The 23,486-nt window shown below is 36.1% G+C and overlaps 1 protein-coding gene across 1 annotated transcript; it reads right to left on the reverse strand.

The window, feature by feature from the left end:
- Window positions 1-12,187: 12,187 nt before the first annotated feature.
- Window positions 12,188-21,522, reverse strand: kynu (kynureninase). The gene is made up of 14 exons (XM_042757606.1): window positions 21,397-21,522; window positions 20,111-20,461; window positions 19,868-19,988; window positions 19,023-19,105; window positions 18,645-18,706; window positions 18,490-18,561; window positions 18,335-18,409; window positions 18,112-18,258; window positions 17,069-17,167; window positions 16,867-16,940; window positions 16,700-16,752; window positions 16,367-16,452; window positions 14,176-14,406; window positions 12,188-12,686 (listed from the first exon to the last, which is right to left on the reverse strand). Exons 2-14 carry the CDS (start codon window positions 20,265-20,267, stop codon window positions 12,564-12,566), a joined length of 1,383 nt encoding a protein of 460 aa, XP_042613540.1. The 5' UTR covers window positions 20,268-20,461; window positions 21,397-21,522; the 3' UTR covers window positions 12,188-12,563.
- Between the last annotated feature and the right edge of the window lie 1,964 nt (window positions 21,523-23,486).

Consider the following 23,486-nt stretch of genomic DNA (forward strand, 5'->3'; position numbering starts at 1 on the left):
TATTAATCTGTTATTGTGATGCAGATGTGCTTTGGATATGCAAATGACAGCACACAGTACCGGGGCCTTCAGGATATCAGGAGCGGTGACCTCCACACGACCCCGCAGCTCAAACTACCGCATGTGAAGTTACTACAGCTGCATAAACGCCACGGGAATCACATCAGACCAGCACAAACCAGCAATATGACCCAGAACAGAGATATGAAAACGCAGCGTGCACATGAAACGTGCTGGCAGTGTTACAAGTAACACGAGTTACGGAATCAGATTACTTTTAAATTACTAGTAAAGTAACGCATTACTTTTTAATCTACAATAAAATATTTGAGTTATTTTTCAAATAAGTAACACCAGTTCATTTGTTTCCCATATATTGACAGCTGACTGACAGCTCTCCTGCAAACTCAGAATATGACGCAAACCTGTAATAATTAAATGTTAAATAACACAAATATCCTTCATGTATTTAATCCTGTTGTCTTTGCTGCTGTCCTTCGATGATCCAGTTCAACCAGGAAAAATAACTAGAGATTAACATCACATTTGTGTTTCATTTTTTAATTGCTGAATTTGACAGTAATATAACTTTTTATATTAAAACCAAACAAGCATGCCCAGTCAAGTTTAGAAAAAGCAACATAAAAGTATAGTAATGCATTACGTTCCATAAAAAGTAATGCAATTAGATACTTTTTTAGGGAGTAACATAATATTGTAATGCATTACTTTTAAAAGTACCTTTCCCCAACAAGAATTTACAACCTGCAGGCCTAAAGGTCTTTTTACCCATACACTCTTATAAAAAAAATAATAATAAAAAAAGATTTTTTGCAAAAGATCCTTGAAGTTCAACCTCCAAGTGAACAGTACTTAAAAGAACCTTTTTTTTCTTAGTATAAAGAACATTTTAATAATCTGAAGAATCTTAAATACTAAAAGTTTCCAAGGATGTTAAATGTTCTTCGTTGAATCACTGATTTATATTGCTTTGTTATAAAAATGCAGTACAGAATGCTTGATAAAACTGATAAAATCAGTCAGATCGAACTGAGAGAAACACGCTTGACCACAAACTTTGGCTTTCAGTAATACGGTCCAATCGTTCCAGCTCCAATGTGCTGATATCAGGAGTAACATCCAGTTTTATAACTCATCCGAGACCTTTTACACTGCAAATATCACTGAACAATAAAATCAAATCCAGCACATTCGTCTTTACTCTTATCAGATGAGCTTTATTGCTCCAAACAATTACTGTCCAATCACACGGCAGACAGACGGAGGAAGTGATGTCACCGGCGGGACACTGAAGGATGAAGGCGTGTCAGGATGAGAGATTGGGCCGCTCCGGACCTGAACGCATGATGTATTGAGTTGCAACTAACCCTAACCCTATCCTAAAACAGAGCCGTAATAGTGTTTACTGGTTTATCTGGAAACACAAACCCAAAAACACCAACCCCTCCGCACCATTTCATTATAACATCATCTAGAAGCTTCTCAGGACTTTCTGCTGTTTGCAGAACTTCAGATCACTCCATTGAGATACTATTATAGTTTTTATTAATATTTCGAATCAGTTTGTACATTTTCCATTTTCATTTTAATTGTAGTGACAGTTTAGTAATTTAGTTGTGTTTTTGTAATTTTTAGTGTTTTGTGTATATTTTGGTAACACTTTATAATAACCTTCCTGTTACATTTTAATTTAAGGTGTCCTTGTTACAGTGTAATTATACGAACTGAGTAATATTCATTAACTGCATGGGGTTAGTATATGGTTAGGGTAAGGATTAGGGTTACTTGCATGTAATTATGAATAAATTATTGTTATTCTAATAGTAAGTACATGTAATGTGTAACAAGGACACCTTAAAATAAAGTGTTACCAACCTTCCTTCGTTAACTTTAGTTAATGCATCAACTAAGCAATGCATTCTTACAGTATATATGAATCTTTGTTAATATCAGCCAATAAAACTGCACCTTGTTAGCTCAAGTTCATTAAATGATATAAACAGAAACTAGTTATGATTTAAACACGATTAACATTAACTGTGATTAATTAATGATTTTTTTCATTGGTAGTTCATGTTAGTTAACTAAGATTAACTGAGGTTTAAGTTTATTGTAAAGTGTTTGTATTTTATTTGTATTTTTATTCATTTTTATTTCAGTTTTTCCTTTAGTTATGTTAGTAGATCTAGTTAATTGAATTGGAAATAAAATTAAAAAAAATTAACAAATAGAAAGTTTTTAATATCTTATTTCAGTTAACATTTATTTTATTTCAAGAAATGAAAACGGTTAGTATGTAATTTTAGTTTCCATTTTAGTTTCTCAAGATGTTTCTCAGAAGATCAAGTAAATCTACTTTATGGTTTGGATCTTTTTGTAGATTTTGATGTGTTTTATAATTTTTCAACACAAAACCTCATGAAATGACAGCACGATGATGCAGTGTTTGATCAGATCAATCAGAGAGTCATTAGCAGGTTATTTCAGCTCAGTTCATGTTGATCACAAACACCCGTCTCATATAAACATGACCCCAATTTTCAGAGCGCTGCGGATCGAGAGAGAGAGAGAGAGAGAGAGAGAGAGAGAGAGAGCCCTCCTGCAGGCGGCTGCTTTTACACACTCTCTATTATTCATACTGACAATATAATATAATCACTATTTTGTTTTATTGTAATCTTACTAGTGCATTGTCATCTCGTAAGTGATTTCGTGTTAAATATTTAATAAATTCAAATGAGCAACAGCCCACATATAAAATTAAATGTACTGTTGGAGGATTTTGGATGCGTCTTTATCATTAACGGCCTATACTGAATTAAATATTTGACTTTTAGATTTTATTTAGTATATTAAAAGGAAAGTTCACCCAAAAGTGATCATTCTGGCATTGTTTACTTTCCCTAAAGTCGTTCCAAACCTGCATGACTTACTTTATACTGCAAAACACAGAAGATGTTTTGAAGATCGTTAGAGTCTGTCACTGCATGGACAAATTTAATTTTTCCAAATATCTTTTTATGTTTTGCAGAAGGAACACATGAGGGAGAGTGAATGATGATTGTTTGGGGTGAACTGTCCCTAATAAATAGTTTTTTTTTTTTTTTTTTTTTTTTTTTTTTTTTTTACTTTTTCTAATCAATAAATGTGACCTGGAGAACAAAATCAGTCATGAGCAGCACAGGTATATTTGTAGCAAAAGCCACTGTATGGTTCAAAATTATAAATTTTTCTTTTATGCAAAAAATCATTAGGATATTAAGTAAAGATCGTGTTCCATGAAGATATTTTGTAAATTTCCTACCCTAAATATATCAAAACTTCATTTTTGATTAGTAATATGCATTGCTAAGAACTTCATTTGAACAACTTTAAAGATGATTTTCTCAATATTTAGATTTTTTTGCTCCCTCAGATTCCAGATTTTCAAATAGTTGTATCTCAGACAAATATTGTCCTCCTAACAAACCATACATCAATGGAAAGCTTTCAGATGATTTATAAATCTATAAAACTAATTTTCTTTCCTGTGAACACTGATAATAAGTGAACAACTTATTAATTAATAGGTTATCTATGTCACTTTCAATCCATATTACGTAAAATCCCTTTAAATAACAAAAGCCACAATGACATCATCCTCCAGGAAGTGACATCTTTTTGGCGGGAAAATAGCAGCAACATAATTTGTCAATTGGATCTGATTAATTCTGGGAGGTTATGAGGTGTTAGTGGTTTGGTTTTGTGTCTCTTTACATTTGTGTTTTTGTCCAAATTACACAAATCAATGACATCAAAAAAAAAAAAAAAAAAAGTTGAGTTTCAGTGCCTCGCTGCAACAGCATTAACTCAATCGACATCCTGTTATGTGTAATAATCGAGTATTAATGAAGTGTCTAATCAGATTTCTGAAAAATGTTTGTCAAATTTATGTATAAATACTTTTATAATCTGCAACTCAGGCCGATTCATGTGAGTTGGAAAGGTACTGAAACCATGACCATCTATAAACATCTCAGTGTCGTGAAGCCCGGGAGCGCAGGAGAAATGACTCTCATATGCAGCGGATAACTGGAGACGTTTCCTGAGGGTCAGCTGAACGCAGGAGAGCTCATCCACTGACCAGACGCACAAAACATCACGACTGGTTTTCTCCAATCACCCGAGGCCAGGTTCTGCATCACGGCACCAGAAACGGCCTGTTCCTCTCTCACCCGCCGCTCTCGCTCCTGTGTGTTTAAGGCAAGGTGACAGAGCCACGCACAAGAAAAATCCCCTGATTTCCAGAAGAGCCGGAGGTGGCCGGATCCGGATTGTGGGCGTTTCTCCCAAAGAAGAAAGAGAGATGAACTCTGACAGTCCCTCCACCCCTACAGCGGCCTGCGCCCAAGATTACGATATTTCTTCTGAAAGCTCTTTTACTGAAGAGCGCAGACGCAGCACTGCAGGAGGAAGATCTGTCTCATGTTATTAAACACGCTGCATATGTCCGGTCACAGATACCTCTGTGATATAGGTCACGCGTGCACAGGCTGATGCGTGATGTCAACGCGGTTCCGGGGTCACGGATTGGCTGGCAGGCTTGGACATGTGACAGCACTGGATACAGAGAGACGGACTGAGTTTATCTGGCCACCTGTCCAGCAGGAGAGAGAGACAGAGGAGCCGATCAGAAAAAATACTGATAATATTTAGATGGGTTTTATCTCAATCTGATATAATCACATCATTATTCACATGATGCAGCTGATTGGTTCTTTTCACATCAGCAGCCAATGAGCTCGCTGCTCAACATTCAAATACTCTGCTAGTGCTGCTGTAGCATTTGCAGCGCGCTTCAGAAACCCTCCACCTTCCCCAGCTCCACCTGCATACTGTAGATCTGCTGTGGTGTGATTTCATGTATGTTATGTATCCCTACATGCTCACAGCAGCATGTCTGTGGATGCACTGGCAGTAGCAAGTCTCCATAACAGATCTATTCTGCCAAGACCAAAAACATTAACACTGCCAGGTATATCACCATGCTAATCTCACCAAGAGTTGCCATGACAGAACCGATAATATCATAATACTCTAACGTCCTTAAAAAGTCTTTAAAACATCTTACATTTGGTTTAAAAATGTAAGATGTTATAATAGCCATCCCTGGCTATTATTGGTATTTTTGTGACACAGTAAACAGCATCTGCCATTTAAATTAATGTAAAATTTCTATATTCTCTCGGTGAACTGTATTTAAACTTACAGTCATTCTCTTTTAGTTGAGCTGCGCCTGTTTAATAAATAAAACAATGATGCACACACTTTTTTGTTTGATGTTGATTTACTTACTAAACAGCACTAACTAATAATAAACTCTAATTTAACTTTAAATAAACTCTTCGTAACTTTAAGGGAAAAACTGCATAACACGATTCAATCTGAAGAGAAGTGCAGTTATTGCTGTTAAAGGGTTTGTGGTGACAGAAATGTTCAGAGCAAACAGAGATTCACTCATAAATGTTTGAGATTTAGTGTTTGAGAAAAAGTAGAGAGTGAGACTCCGCGTGTTTCTATGTGTCTGATACTCTCTAAAATACAAAGTATTAAAGATGAACACTGACGTGTTTATGAGTGCTGCAGTTTTGGCATTTATGAGCTTCAACATCGACTGCTGATGAACATCTGTACTATCTAGTTTCATTTAGAACATTTTATATCATTACATCGTATTTTATATCTTTTGCATGTGAACACAAACCAGACAGACATTTATTTAGCCAGCATCCACTGTATAATGAATGATTTAAACTGGAAGACTGAACTGTGTTGAGTATAGTTTACATAAATGTCAGTTCAGGGCACGTTGTTTATTTGATACATTTAAATGTGTAGTTTTAATCAACCACTTAGAACTTCTGTTTCATTCATTTTATTTTACATTTCTTAACTGTTGTTTGAATTTAGCTGTAAAGCCAATAATATGCTGTTTAGTTTAACAGCTTGCCCCATATTACAGACAATATGCAGCACTGTATATTTATATCTGTGCATTTATGCAAAACAGCTTACAATAAAATAAATAAATAAATAAATCAGTTCTTTAAAGATTTGTAGAGGTTTAAAGTTTGTGTCTGTACAGAAATAAACACACCACTGGAGTATAATATGTGACCACTAGCCCCGCTCTCCTCTGATATGATCCAGTAAATCCAGTAAGTTGGTCATTCTGACCTACAAACATCTGAAAATACATGAAGGCTGATTTCCAGAACAGCTGAAGAAGATGATTTATCACGAGCAGATCTACTGATAGACGGATGATTTCACAACACCTGAAATATGAACATGGATAGTGTTGAAGATCTCTGAACTGAAGCAGTGCACTGGTTTGATGGTGCTGTTCTGACCCCTGCTGGACACTCACTGCACTGCACATTCACCACCACTGACCGTGTGGAGGTATTTATAGGCACCTTTGATCAGTGTGTGTGTGTGTGTGTGTGTGTGTGTGTGTGTGTGGTAGAGAGAGAGAGAGCTCAAGGTCACTTCTGGTTTTATTTCCAGCATGTTTTTTGATCTGTGTCTCGGGATGACAAGGTAAAACACACAAACACACAGCAAATGCAGTGATCAAACACAGCAGACACATGTAGCAGGAAATAAACAGAGAATAAGCCCTCCGGTGACACACACACACACACACACACACCTTCTGCTCAGCAGGCCTGTGATCGGTCAGTCTGAAGTCGCTTGGAGCCAAACACACGGGCAGATAAAAATAGTTTGAGATGTTTCAGTGTCGGTGTCAACAATCTGTCAGACACCTGGGTACGACCCCCATCACATCACATGACCATCACAGCAGCGTCAACACTCGACCTCATGACTGCATGAACCTGAGTGAGGTTATTTGTTCAAATAAGCATCTTTTCCACACAACAACAGTCATATCTGTCCCCAAAACATCATAAAAGCATATGAACACACACCTGGTGCACGACAGGCCTGACACAAATATTCTGAAGTCATGTGAAGTTCTGTGTGAGAAACAACCAAATATTAGTCGTTCAGTGAAAATCTATCCCCTCTGAGCACATCTTATTTTAATTTCCTGCAATTGTGCAAGATTCATTAGCTGTTATAGGTAACCATCTATAGCAACGCTCAATAAATGATAAACTACAGTGTGTTTAAAGTAAAATATGATGATGAAAAAGCAGTTTGCAATATCGAGCAGCATAACAGACTGTAAATAACTATAAACAAATGACACCGGAAGTCTCGCACATTCAAGCTACAAACTGGCCTCTTAATTACCTTAAAAATAAGGATGATACTTTATATGTGGATACTATATTACGTCTTTACGTTTGCATTTGTTCTTTATTCATGCATATATTTTGTTGTATTTCCTCGTCAATAAAAATAAAGAACAAAATCTACCGTGCATATGCTGTATGCTCAACTCGCGCATGCGCTTTGCTTTTTGTGCACAAATTAGTTGATCCACAAGGTGGCGACACTGGACCGGACTGTTTTCTGGGCTGTTGTTGAACACACTAAAGTGAAAAGATTAAACTTTCTAGTGCGCATATGTGGAGCACTTGAGTTTGCGCACGTTATGGGAGAAACAAACCTTTTCGAAATGCTGATTCAGTTGAACCAATTGCTTCGAAAAATACTATAGTGGTTCACTATTTTGAACCACTCGTAATGACCAGATACTGGTGATGCCTCCTGGTCAAAACTGTTTAAATCCAGCAAAAACTCATGCTAAACATGCATAAAAACACCTTTTACAATTTTATTGAAAGTGTGTAATCTATTAATGGCAATTAACAAATCATCAGATACTATTACCTATGAAGTGTTTATATAATATGTTATTTTATAACTTTGCAGTGGCTGTTTTTGTTTTGTTTTTGTTTGTTTGTTTTTTTGGGGGGGGTCTGCTAAACAGGCCAGTAAGAGACTATTATATATAACCATTGTATATATTTTAACCTCATACACTGGTTCGATGCAGATCGCCCCCTAGTGGCAACTATTGACATTTCAAAACTTTTTGAAGCCTGGTTTACTGAAATCCCGTGACTTTTGACAGTTTGCTACAAGCTCAGTCCAAATCACTGCTTCAAAACAAGTGATCTGCAGAGGTTTCGAAGCGTCATGAAGCAGCTTCATGCTATCAAATGGATTTTGAAAGGTTTAGCTGTACAAGTGTTGGTGTTGGCCTATACTTTCATTGTGTTGTCTGTCCTCTCTGGACAGTGAAAAGCTTCATGAACATTCTTCTAAATCTCCAGTGTGAAAATAACATCACAGGGTTTGAAACAACACGAGTGTAAATACTGAGAGTATTTTAACTCTCAGACAGAGTTAACGACTCCACAACAACAAATAACGGACCCGGGACCACCCTGCGATCCATCTCCGGTCCCCTCTCGGCCCGCCAGCACAGGGTTTTAATTACCCAGAGTCCCGTGCGGCTGAAGCCTCTCCTGGGTCAGTGCAGCCCACCCTCATCATTAATTACTGCTGACCTCGTCACGCTGACCGCAGACGCTCTTCACAAACACATCACGTGTGTCATTAGTCAGGGAGTAACATATGAGACATTAAACGTGCTCCAAACATTTCATTTGTTCTCAATTATTCACGTCTTTGAAGGTTCAGAAGAGTCGTTAATATGGAAATCAGCTCACATGCTAACGAGCTCTTGCTATCTGATTTGGAACACACCACTGGAGCACATTAACAGATCACTGCACACTTCTTTCTTTCTTTCTTTCTTTCTTTCTTTGTCTACAAACCTGACAGAGCTATTCAGATAAATACATCAATATCAACATTCACAGTCCATCTTACCTAATGTAATGTGATTTTATTGTGATGATTTGATCATGTATGTACAGTATGTCTCTATGTCAAATCTATTATTATTTGATATTATAGTTATATTATAAGCCTTTATTACATGTAACCAGTAAACCAGCGTTAGACTACAGTATGAACCAAAAAAAGCTGCATTTCCTACAGCGGCGTCCAAAATCACTGACAAAATATCTATCTGACTATGAGTTAACGTTAACATTAACTAGTAACCTGTGCAGCCTGCAAGATACGAGATTATCAGGAGTTAAAGTTTTTCTCTGGACTAACATACAATACAATACCATGCAAAAGTTCAGAGTCAAGAATATTTCTTTTCTTTTTTTATTCATCAAGGATGCATTTAATTGTTCAAAAGTGAGAGTAAAGACATTTATTATGTTACAAAAGATTTCTGTTTCAAATAAATGCTGTTCTTTTGAACTTTCTGATCATCTGTGAATCCTGAAAAATAAAATGTATCACAGTTTCCACAAAAATATTGTGCAGCACAACTGTTTTCAACATTGATAATAATCAGAAATGTTTCTTGAACAGTAAATCATCATATTAGAATGATTTCTGAAGATCATGTGACACTGAAGACTGGAGTAATGATGAAAATAAATTACAGTTAAACAAATATTCACATAGAAAACAGCTATTTTAAATTGTAATAATATTTCAGTTTTTTCCCCCATTTTTACTGTATTTTGGATCAAATAAATGCAGCCTTGGTGAGCAGAAGATAGTTCTTTCACAAAAAAAAAAAAAAAAAATTAAAAAAAACTGTACTGACCCCAAACAATATCACCCACATCAGCATGATTTGATGTTGATTTTAATATATCAGGTCCTAATGTTGGACTAAAGACAAGGCTAGCAGTGTCTCTGTGTGCTCTGCTGGTTAATTTGGCAGTCTTGAGTGTTGATGTATGTGTTGAGTTTCTTTGAGGTCTGAGAATCTTCTCAATAACTCCATTCTGAGAGTCCAGCGCAGACCCAAACCTCATCCTCAGCCACAGTCACATTTACTAACATTCACGCAATCTGCTTTAACACATCTAAACCCTGGGCAGTATTTGTCTGACAGCAGATATCCTGAACCCAGATGGAGGAGGCTGCTCGTTTCTCTAAAGAAGGTTAATCCATTTAACTCCTGCATATTGATATGCCAATTACATCTAATTGAGGAGGAGGCATCAGTCAAGGTAATAGTGCAGAGAGAGCGTCGGCGCGCATCGGGCCGCGGGAACACGTGTAAGATCGTCTCTCCTAATTGGGCCAGAGCGACTCGGGCAAACGCAGTGAGCTGTGCGACTCCAGACCAGACACATCCGTCAACAGCGCATCCCATAATGCACTTCACCTCCCCATGCTGGGCCTCGCCTGAGCGTGTCCGAAAATGATAAAAGTGAACGGGGGAGAGGACGGGACGGGGCGCGGGTGAATATTTATTCTGTCTGGAAGCGGCTGGATCAGTGAATGAAGTGCAAACAAACCCAGGAGTGATTTGTAGAGACATTAAAGTCTCTTCTGAACCCTTTTGCTGTCATTTTGTTTTAGTATCATTAAGATACGTTTTTATTTTTATTAATAAAAAAAAAGTATTTAAACATTTTTTTTTATTTTATTAATAATTTACTTTTATTAATGATTATGAATAAATATATAAATATTTATATTAATAATTTGAATGTTTTTAATTTGATATTTTCGTTTTTCATGTTACTTGTTTTTTTGTCATTTTTATTTATTGTTTTTGTTTTAAAAGGTCTATATAGTATTTATTCATTTTTATTTATGTTTAGTGCATCAAGTTAAACTAAATGAAAATGAGTATTTTAGAATCACTGAGATACTATTATAGTTTTTTTTATTATTATTATTAATACCTTGAATTAGGGTTTTTTTTCATGTAATTTAATTAAAGTTTTAGCAATTTTGTTGTGTTTTTATTTTTTAATTTTTGATATTTTTGACATTAATAGGTCATTATGTAGTTTTCTCAGTTTTATTACAGTTTTAGTTATTTTAGTACATCAAGCAAAGCTAAATAATGAGAAATAATTATAATGAGAGTGAAACATTTTGGTATAAAATCTTAAAAGTATTTGTAATATTTATTTCAGTTAAAATGTATTTTAATTTCAAGATTTTTTTCCTCATCTAAAATTATTATTATTATTATTATTATTATTATTATTTATGTATTTATTTATTTATTTATTTTATTTTTTTGCATAAATACCTGGACAATAAATATTTTGTCTGTACAGTATTTCTCAGTATTTGTCTCAATATTTCATATTTCATTTTATATCATCATGTCATGAAGTCCAAGGTAATTGCAGCACTAGTTATGATGCAAAAATAATGTGACAGAATTACAAAATGTAATATCATGCATTACAAACCTGCTTCTATTGTGTTCCAGTTCATTTTGGAAAGTTTCAAAGATTCACTGTGAAGTCAGACCATGCTTATGACTAAATGCAGGTGAATGTCATCATGCAGAGAGACAAACACGGTTTAAGCAAATAAAATGCATCAGTGAGTCAAAGTTTCTGCATTCCAAGACAATAAAACCTGCTCAGGAAATATTTGCAGAGACAGTTGTGTGTAAAACACGGTAAATGATCCTCTAAATGATATCCGTACACATGCTAAACAAATACTAGCATTGCATAACAGAAACAGGACACATTTTCCCACGAGGGGCTCGTTTGGCGGTTTACTAATGAATAACTCACTCCAGTGCAAAGTACGAATGATTGTTTCACCGCTCTCATGTGTTAAAGTTTTTTCATCATTTTACTGCACTGAACATATTCCTGCTGCTTTTGAACCAGATATCGGTCGGCTGTCATCATCTAATCATCATTTTTAAAAATACTAATTTAACATGTTAGCAAATGTCAGAATGAATATCCATTTTTCATACTTTACATGACTGCCTAACTAGAGCTTAATTTTATTTAGACAAAACAGTATAGAATTTTGGTCTGGTTTTTTAACCATAACATAAAAGTAATTATTGGCTTATCTGCATAATAATAATTGAATTAGTTTTTAGTTTTATATTCTCCCTTTTAATTTTAAAGTTTTAATAATTGTGTTGTGTGTTTGTCATTTTTATTTTGTATTTTTATTTATTGTTTTGGGGGTATTTGTTTATTTTTATTTCAGTTTTAGTTATTTTAGTGCACCAAGTTAAACTAAATGTAAGTATTTTAGAATAAAGTAAATGCATGATAAATAAATAAATAAATAAATAAGTAAATGTAAAAGTATTTTAGAATCTTTGAGATACTGTTGTAGTTTTTTTATTATTAACATTTGAATTTAATTTTTAATTTCAGTACAAACCAAACCATTTGAACAGAATTATTTGTTTGATGAACAAAGACTAATTTCAGCATGCACATTAAATCAGTTTTTTAACTGTTCTACACAAACTCTATGAGGAAATATAACTTTTATTCAAATTAATGGCACAAAATCATTTGCAATCCTTGGATCATTAGCTGATGTGAAGAAAAACATTTACTGGCTATTTTGCAAACAATTGCATATAAAACTGATTCATCAGTAATGGACACTGATGCTCTCGTCATGTTAACGAGCAGCTTCACAGAGCAACAGCAGCCAATAAAAATGCTTCGTGCTGCACCAATAGAATGTGTCTATTTGGCTCCGCTGGCGCTCAGCGCTGATCCCAGAGCAGTGATGAAGCGGTGAACATCGGTGAAGGAGTTGTAGAGCGGCACTGGAGCGACCCGCAGCACATTGGGCTCTCGCATGTCACACTGAAACACCAGACACACAACACACACTTACACACTCAGGGAGCCTCCACAGGTCTATGATTGTGTAAGTGGGCGGATCTCAAGATAACGGTGTGAGTTCAAGGCACAGTTCACCCAAAAATCATTATTCTCTTATCTTTGCAACACAGATTAAGATGTTTTTAAGAGTTTTCTGTCCTCCGCTGAAAGTCTCATGCAACCAAAACTCTCAAGATCCAAAAACGTAATAAAAGCATCATAAAACAAATCCATATGAATCGAGCAGTGGAATCGATTTAATTCACATTTATAAAACGGATCATTCCAGTCCTTGATTCTGATTGGCTGAGCCGCATTCCAAGCTGTTGTAAAGTACTCTACAAACATACACCTTTGTTTACATTTGTATGTTGCTTGGCAACAACTTTGTTGCAACCACAACTGATTCTAAAGAACTACATTGTTTGGTGGAAGAATACTGTTTTTATTAATATCATTAAGGCCCGTTCACACAAAGAACGATAACTATAAACATAACTATAAAGATAACGATATTAGCGTCCACACCAGCGAACGATATCTTCTTTTTATTCTAAGCGCACGCTCGTTTGCCGCTTTAAATTCTCAAGCGCATTACAGCAGGATGAATTCTGATTGGCTGTCAATTTTTTATCGTTCATCAGCTGGAAAAAATAGTTTTGAAAGTGATTCCAACGATATCGTTTTTCTTTGTCTTTATCGTTATAGTTGTGGTGTGGACGCTGCTGTTCTTTAATACTGAAAACGATTTTTAGAACTATATCTTTATCGTTATCTTTATAGTTATCATCCTTGGTGTGAACGGGCCTTTACACTTTATTTGCTCTTTTTTTATTTTGTAAAACCTTACTATGTATATCGAATAACCGTTTTATAAAAGCAATAAGCCCCAAGAAGCCGTGGTTTACAGTGAATTTATAACCACAAAGGGGGGTTTTAGTCACTCTGCTTCATGTCGTACCTAACAACGCCCCTTAGCTGTTATAAATTCACTGTAAACCACAGCTTCTTGGGGCTTATTGCTTTAATAAGCACTGATCAACACACATGTACATGGATATAGTAAACGTACTTTTGCATGATGCATGAGAACCAACCACTATGTTGTACGATGGTTGTCGGTATGCTGAATGTGCGCGAGAACCATTGAGCTTCGATGTTTTCCATATGTGATTTACTTTGTGTTTGTTTGTATGGGAAAAAAAAGTTAAATTGAATTTTTCGATCATATCTCTTCACAAGACTTGGATTAAACCGCTCAATTCTGACGGATTCGTTTTATGAGGCCTTTATGCCCTTTTGGATCTTCTAAGTTTTAGCTACCTGTATCTTGAATGAAGGGAGTAAACTCTCAGGATTTATTAAAAGTATCTTAATTTGTGTTTCAAAGATGAAAGTCATAGTGGTTTGGAACGACATGAGGGAGAGTAAATGATTACAGAATGTTTTAGAAAAATAAAGCAGTACGTACGGCGACTCCTCTCTTCTCCAGCTCCTGAAACACAGTTCTGATTGGACAAGAGAAGCACAGAGACAGCTGACAGCCTCTCTGCTGGGGGTCAGAGGGCGTGATGATGTGAACCGAGGGTTTGTCGGGGGCTGACGGGTCTTTGGTGTAGTAATGTCTGATCAGATACTCCAGATACCCCGTCAGCAGCACCGACTTCCTCCTCAGATCCTTCATACTCGTCCGGTTAAAAATCTGGACACCAGAAAATCACTGTGTCAGATTTTCAAGACAGAATAAAGAATGAGACAAAATATTCACCTACATGAATTATGATGACTTCAGCGTTTAGAATTCTGTATATAATCAATGATGTCAATTACTTTCCTGATGGTATAATGTCAGTTTATGATTTTTTGTTGATAATTAGTGATTAACACCACAAATATAACAAGTACAGAAATGTTACTTGAGTAATTTTTCTGATGTTGTACGATGGTTGTCAGTATGTTGTTGGATGGTTGTCAATGTTGTACGATGGTTGTCAGAATGTTGTACGATGGTTGTCAATGTTGTACGATGGTTGTCTGTATCTTCTACAATGGTTGTCAGAATGTTGTACAACAGTTGTTGGTATGTTCTACAATGGTTGTCGGTATGTTGTTGGATGGTTGACAATGTTGTACGATGGTTGTCTGTATGTTGTTGGATGGTTGTCAGAATGTTGTACGATGGTTGTCAATGTTGTACGATGGTTGTCTGTATCTTCTACAATGGTTGTCAGAATGTTGTACAACAGTTGTTGGTATGTTCTACAATGGTTGTCGGTATGTTGTTGGATGGTTGACAATGTTGTACGATGGTTGTTGGTATGTTGTAAGATGGTTGTCGCTATGTTCTACGACGGTTGTCGGTATGTTGTTGGAATTTTTAACAATGTTGTACGATGGTTGTTAGTATGTTGTACGATGGTTGTGGCTATGTTCTACAATGGTTGTCGGTATGTTGTTGGATGGTTGACAATGTTGTACGATGGTTGTTGGTATGTTGTAAGATGGTTGTCGCTATGTTCTACGATGGTTGTCGGTATGTTGTTGGATGTTGTAAGAATGTTGTACGTTGGTTGTTAGTATGTTGTACGATGGTTGTGGCTATGTTCTACAATGGTTGTCGGTATGTTGTTGGATGGTTGTCAGAATGTTGTACGATGGTTGTCAGTATGTTGTACGATGGTTGTCGCTATGCTCTACGATGGTTGTCGGTATGTTGTTGGATGGTTGTCAGAATGTTGTACGATGGTTGTCAGTATGTTGTACAATGATTGTTGGTATGTTGTATAATGGTTGTCGGTATGTTCTACGATGGTTGTCAGAATGTTATACAATGATTGTTGGTATGTTGTATAATGGTTGTCGGTATGTTGTACAATGGTTGTCGGTATGTTGTTGGATGGTTGTCAATGTTGTACGATGGTTGTTGTTTTGTTGTACGATGGTTGTGGCTATGTTCTACAATGGTTGTCGGTATGTTCTACGATGGTTGTCAGTATGTTGTTGGATGGTTGTCAGAATGTTGTACGATGGCTGTCGGTATATTGTATAATGGCTGTCGGTATGTTGTACGATGGTTGTCGGTATGTTGTACAATGGTTGTCTGTATGTTGTACAATGGTAGTCTGTATATTCTACGATGGTTGTCAGAATGTTGTATGATGGTTGTTGGTATGTTGTACGATGGTTGTCAGAATGTTGTACGACGGTTGTTGGTATGTTGTACAACGGTTGTCGGTATGTTTTACGACGGTTGTCGGTAAGTTCTATGACTGTTGTCGGTATGTTCTAGGATGGTTGTCGGTATGTTGTTGGATGGTTGTCAGTGTTGTACGATGGTTGTTGATATGTTGTATGATTGTCGTCGCTATGTTCTACGACGGTTGTTGGCATGTTGTTGGTATGTTGTATGATGGTTGTCGGTATGTTGTTAGATTGTTGTCGGTATGTTGTTGGATGGCTTGTACGATGATTTTCGGTATGTTGTATAATGATTGTCATATGCTGAATGTAGGCTGTAAATACATTGTTATTATGTTTTAAGATGGTTATCAGAATGTTGTAAGATTGTTGTAAAGAAATTGCTGTCAGTATGTTGTATGATGGCTGCATGTTGTAGGATGGTTGTCGGTATGTTTTTATGAGTGTGCTATGTGATGTCTGACCTCTAGACTGGCCTGTAGTGGACACACCAGTAAAAAAGGCTGATTGGACAGACGGAATCCTTTAACACCAGGCTGAAGCTCCATTTCTGCATGAATATTCATCAATCAACTTTTTTTTTCATATTAATATTGCAGATATACTAGGACTGAATTTTGACAAAATTCTATATCTAAAAGCATCTACATCATCTAAAGCTGCTTTGCTGAGTGTAATGTAACTACATGTGTGTCCACAGGATGTCAGCAGAGAGCAGGCCCTGGGTTCCTTCAAAACTTACAGTGATCATCATAATGTTTGTGTCAGTGACTGATATTCCAGCAGGATTCTCATACCATTGTTCATGAGGAATCTGGTCTTCAGGTTGTGTCCCCACCAGCCCATCAGACTGAAACACACATACAGATACACACAGACACATACACACTGCATGAGCATCTAATGTGCATTATTTCATCTGCAAGCATGTGTTACAGAGCATGTATGTGTGTGTGATACTAACGTGGGTTTGACGCTGTGAGCGTGTTTCTCATGTATATAAGCTCCAGCCAGACCACCGGCCCCTGAGTTCACATACTGAATAAAACACACACTAAACACCACTAACACTGATGCACCATATATTCAACATTAATGCAATAAATATACAACAGGAACAAATAAAAATGATTTAATGAACAAGCACAACACAGGCACTGTTATACCTTATAAGAGCACCAGCACGCAAAATCCACATTCCAGTCGTGAAGTTGCAGTTCAGCGTTTCCTACGGCGTGTGCACAATCAAACCCTACCAAACACCCCTGAACACACACACACACACACACACACACATTCTGTGTAAAATATTTGAAGATTATTGATTGTTGTTTTCCTTTTTATTACTGTGAAGTTGCTTTGAAGCAATCTGTTCTTTGTAGTAAGAAATCTGTTCACTACAAAAATAAAGGTGACTTGACTTGACATTCTGAAACTGGGATTAAGGCATATGTGTGTATGTGAGCCAAATTTGTATTTCTAAGCAAAACATGAGATTTATAGTAGAAGTATTTTTCCCTTTATTTTCCCTATATGCATGTATAAAATATATTTTACAATTTTAGTTTGAATATTTTAGGCCATGAACTAAAGCAACTAACATTGCAAACTTTGCATAAAAATGTTTGAAAGATTGTGTAGTTCAGTAATAATTTCATTGATTAAATTAAGTACTCATCCCTTGAAGCACATGTTAAGGATGTTGTCAATTCACAAATGTGATTTACAATATTTTATTTTTTTATTTTTTTATATTCAGAAAAACAGGTCAGAGGTCAAACTTCTTATGCATCTATAAATCAATTACTTCAACCCCAATTTGGGTTGCAAAAAAGCAAAGTATTTCTGGTAAATCTCCTGAAACTTTCCAAAAACATCCAAAAGTTTCTGAAAGTTTCCAAAAAATCCTGAAATCTTTCCACAAATTTACCAGAAATTGTGTGCCTCTATGCAACCTTAACCCCAGTATGAGTGAACAGTCCCTACTGAGCCTGTTGCAGTTACCTTTTACTGATTGGTGAATCTTTTTTTTGGGATTATGGGTAGTTAAGTTTGGTTGTTTTTTTAATTGAAAGTTGAAATCATACTCATATGTGTCTCCACAGAAGCAAGTATTATCACAATCTCGGATGTCATGTTAGTATAAAAGTGACATTCTGATTTTGTTAGTGTTCTGATGACATTTCACTGCAGTTCATGATAGATTCACCTTGGCGTGTCCTGCACTGGTAATGGCCTCCATGTTGAAGAGCTGACCGGTGTAATACTGAACGCCGCTGAGCATGACCAGAGCGATGGCGTCGCCCTCCCGCTCGATGACCGACACGATATCCTCTGTCCTGATGGTGTCTTCACCCTGAAACGGCCAATCCACACGCTCACAGAGCACTTCCTGTCATACTGCCCACACTGAGAGGAAGTGATGTCATTACCTGTCTTGGTTTAATGATCAGCATGCTGTCGGTCACGTCCAGTCCTCTCAGCCGGATCTGAGATTCAATGGCATACTGCACATCCACACACAAACATCACTTATCCCGTAATGTTCACATCAAAATAATGTTAGGATTAATTTAGGCATACATACGTGGTCTGATGGAAAGGCCTTGTCTTCTAGAAGAATCTTATAGCGTTTTGGAGACGGTTTGTAGAAGGAAAGCTGAGAGGGGCATAAAAGGGGCAATATTTAAAAATCAATATGCAGAAAAAAATATTTGCAAATGTTTTTGAGATTGTTTTTACCATCAGAAGATGCAGATTGACTGTCAATCCATTCATCAAAACCACTTCCTCTGGTTTAGCACCTATTTAAAGATTCACACACACACATATACAAATACACTCGTCCATAAAAGCAGTCTGGCTAAATCAGCAGCTCCAGGGATTAAATGTGGGGGTAAAGTCCTTTCTTTACCCTGTTTACCCTGTTAACTTCACACACTCTATCTACAGACAGACGTATGGCTTCTCTCTGTGTTTACATCCTATAGAAACAGAAATATGAAAAGCATATGTTCCCCATGAACCTCATTCATTCATTCACATACTCATACTGGATGTTACTGTGACCGGTCCAACTGAACTCAGTAACAAACTCTTAGTTAAGAAGCTCTTAATTACCAACGATCTTTGCCATCAGCTCCTCCAGGGTATCCTCAGCCCAGGCCCAAGGTCGCGACCCCTTCAGGTGGCCATGGACACCACTGGAAACAACATGTGGTTATGGTCACTGCAGTATTATGGAATGTCCTTCACTGCATTTCTGTTATTTTATCTAATTAATTTTAAGAGTGCTTGTCACTACAAGAAAAAAAATGTAGTAATTTTAATGGAAAAATAAAAAAATGTTTCAGTAAAGAACCTGTTTACTAGTTACCTTAAAGTGATTTTTTTTCTTTTCTTTTTTCTTAAATAAAATTAAATAAAATTAAATAAAATTAAATTACAAATTTAATATTTTATTTAACAATTTAAAATATAGAAATATAGATAAATAAATATTTATATATAAATAAATATTAATAAATATAGAAAGCAAGCTTCTACTAATCAAAATGTATGGAAAAATACAGATACCAAAATGACATCCTAAAGCCTAAAATATAAATAGAAAATGAAATAAATAATAAATAATAAATTAATTTATGATTTAGAATAGAAATATATTTTAACAAAATAAGGAAGGAAAATATTCTTCTAACAAGTATAGAAAAACGCATTGACCAAAATGCCATCTAAAGCCTGAAATTTAATTTAAATTACATTATGATTTAGGGGAAAGAAATCTATTTTATTTAGCAAAACAAATATAGAAATTGAGCTTTTAACAGGCAAAATAAAAGAAGACAAATACAGTCGCAAAAATTACATCCTAAATCCTGAAACGTTTTATTTGATATTGATGTTATATTTTTCTGAAACTGATTCAGCATTTATCAGCTGATAAATCAAGACAGATGACTCACATTGTGGCCCATTTCTCCAGCTCCTCTTCGATGTATTTTTTGGCGTTTTTCGGCTGGAGACCCAGTGAATTCCCAGCGAAATAAATACAATCTTCAGAACCATCCACAAGTGACAAATCCGCTAAAAACAGACAAGAAATCACCAGAAATCAGATGATATATGAAGTTGAGAATACACTCCATCATGCTGATATAATCAGAGTCATATCTCATGCTGTGATATACAGTAGGACGGTCACTCACACGGTGGCAGGTCAGATATTTTAGGTATGAGGAACTCCTGGCGCAGCAGTCGCAGCTCATCGTGTCGGTCCAGATGTTCTGCCACCCTGAGGGACGTGGCACTGCAGTTCAGCTCCTGAGAGACCCTCGTGATCGTCTGCTGCACGCTCTCCATCATCAGCACCAGATTCAGAGCAATCAAGCTTCACAAATCTCTTATAAATATGTCCAGAAGTCAAAGCCACGTCTGCAGAGACTAACTTTTAGCTCTGCACTTTGACCCCGTGAGCAAACACATCAGACCTGAGCTAATGATTTCTAGAGATCTGCATCATTTCCTGATTTCCACTCGTCCCGCTGTCTCTCAGGACGCTTCAGAAGACACACACACACACACACACACACACACACACACCCTGTTCATGAGTTCTTCCTCAGCACATGGACTCACTTCTGCTTTCAGTGTGAAACTCAACACGTGTAACTCAGACTCAGTCCATTGACTGACTGCTTTTAGTTGTTCTGTCTGAGGCCTGGTTAGAAATCTAGTTTTAAGTTAACCATCATAGCAGCTGAATGATTGTATTTCGTTTTGGGCCTATAATATGTCATATTAACATCTGCTACAAACGGTAAATTAAACATGTCTTTGAGTGTTCAGTTATTTCACAGTTATGCTGCCTACAAGTCAAAATGGATATACTTCACAAGATGAATGCAGACAACCGTAATGAATAAAAACATGCAAAAAGTGAATTATGACTGAAGCATAAATTAATTTTCCCTTTCCATGCACTACAAAAAACAAATATATATATATATATATATATATATATATATATATATATATATATATATATATATATATATATATATATATATATATTTCTTCCTCTGTATTTTTGTCTTATTATCCAGTAAAAATGTCTAAACATTCCTACTTCAAGAAAAATGATTTGAGATATTACTTCTTTAAAAAATGTTAAATAAATAAATAAATAAAATTAAGTGAGTTTGTTGCTGTTTAGTTTTGGCAGATATTTTTTTCTTGTTTAAGGTATAAACTCACTTAATTTTGATCATGTTTTAGAAAACAGGTATCTTATGTAATTTTGCTCCTTGAGTAAACGTGTCTTGAATAAAGAATATTTAGATATTTGTCTTGGAAATCAGAACAAAAATACTAAGCATGAAAGCCATGTTTTGCAGTGTTATACTGTGATGTGATTCTTGACAACCAAACCAAGTGGTTGTGTCTTAAAGGCGCAGTACATGTAAATGATAACTGTGATTGTAAGTAAACATACCTGTCTGTGAGGCATTCAGAGGAGTGTTCAGATGAAGGTTATGAATCGATCACACTGTTACAGATCATATCCAGAGCGCAAATGCCATTAAGTCCAGCTGATTGATCAGGACTAGAGATCAGTGAGGAAATGTTCCCACCGGTTAATGAACGTGTGACAGCACCGGTAATACAGTATCACCGGGGGTGGGGTTTACTGGAGGTTCCTCTTTTCCTCGCTCTCATTCCTTTCAAATAATCTAACTTAGAAATGCATTTGCACATTTTACTTTCACTTTGGCAGTCCGGCGTCAATTGTTTGAATGCACAACAACAAACTCACTTATATTAAACATAGAACTTTTATTAACAAAACGAATAAAATAACAGTTACACAAAGTTTTGTAACATGGGTCAGTTGTAACAAATAAGAAACAAGTAACAAATCTCCTAATTCACTTCTTCACACATTCTCAGTTTAGTCATTGTTCCTCGTGTGAGGAAGTGGAGCAAACACAGCAGCTTTGAGAGGAGAAAAACTCACTTTTTATACTTCATTTATTTTTGTGATGGCAGTCCTTGCTTTGTAGTTGAACTCGTCAAAGTTAAATTATGTTTATTGTGTGTCTGTGTAGATATTTTTAATGCCAGTTGTTTGAGCTATTAATGTTTCGGCTGTTAGCTGTAATGTGAGCTAGTTCATGGCTACAAGACTCTGGGTTAGTTGTAACAGCAAGGCAACTAACTCAGCTGTAACAACTAACTCAGATGTAACAACTAACTCAGCTGTAACAACTAACTCAGATGTAACAACTAACTCAGCTGTAACAACTAACCCAGATGTAACAACTAACTCAGATGCATAGGTCTTGGAAAAGTAAGACAAACCAAGGGCTGTCTCTCAATGTTCTAGTTCAGTATTATTACGGCGATTACTATGAGTGTGTCAGGATTCTGGACTGTCTGTGTCATGTTTTGCCCGTTTCTGTTCCTGCTTGTCCTTATTTGGTCATGTTCCTGTCCTTGTTTAGTTTGATTATGATCCTATGCACCTGTGTTCCCCCAATTATCCTTTGTATTTAAGCCTCCTCCTCTACCATCATTTTTCGTCGTTGACTACTTTCTACTATTTTTTTATGAGCAGCGGCTGTTTTGGATTATACCGCGGTTTCTTCATTAAAGACTGTGAATGCTACGCCATTTCTAAAACGTTCTTCCTGCAACAGGGTACTGTGACATTAACACACATTTTTGCATATGTGGTTTATGGGGACTCTCCATAGGCGTAATGGTTTTATACTGTACAAACTATTTTCTATCAGCCTACACCAACCCTACCCTTTACAGAAAACTTTCTGCATTTTTACAATCTCAAAAAAACTCATTCTGTCTTATTATAAGCTTCTGTACCCAAGCGGACCTAAATTTAGGTGACACAAGTCCCCATGAGTTGGTGTGTATTCAGGTTTAAGTCCCCATCAGTGTAGAAAACCCTGTACACTCTCACACACCAAGTATGTTGAAAAGTCAGTGTTGAATAAAAAGCTTTCAAAATCCATTTTTGTCATAATCCTTATTGCATAACGTTAGATCTCAACCCAGGGTATGTTACAGATAACAGACTGTGAGGCGAAAAGTTTTTTGTTTTGAAAGTAAATATTAATCTTTAATTGTAGTTCCTGGTCTCTAACTGAACTTAATGATTTGTATTACTATAAAAAATCTATCAAAGCGGTAACACCATCAACACCCGTGAGGCGAATTGTAGCATTTCACTCCTTGTGTTTGAAACTAAACTACGCATTATCTGTTAGTGCTGCAAAGATAACAGCTGCAGTATTTAATAGCAGACGCCTGTAACTACTTTGAATCACATTTTGAACACTGGCTTAGAATTCCAAGATCCTGACAAAAATATAAAAAATCTTACAACCATCCCCGGTCTCCCCTAAAAATCAGCAAACACTGTGGAACCAAATAAATAAGAAACAAATGTTTAAAAAAAAAAAAAATCGCCTTAGATAAATGGAAAAAGTCAACAGCCTTTTTAAAAATCCAAAATATTGCCAAACAGGTGCTTTTACAGTTTGTTAATCTTTAATGAGTGTCTGG

Source organism: Cyprinus carpio, chromosome A6, assembly GCF_018340385.1.
Source record: "Cyprinus carpio isolate SPL01 chromosome A6, ASM1834038v1, whole genome shotgun sequence".
NCBI lineage: Eukaryota > Metazoa > Chordata > Actinopteri > Cypriniformes > Cyprinidae > Cyprinus > Cyprinus carpio.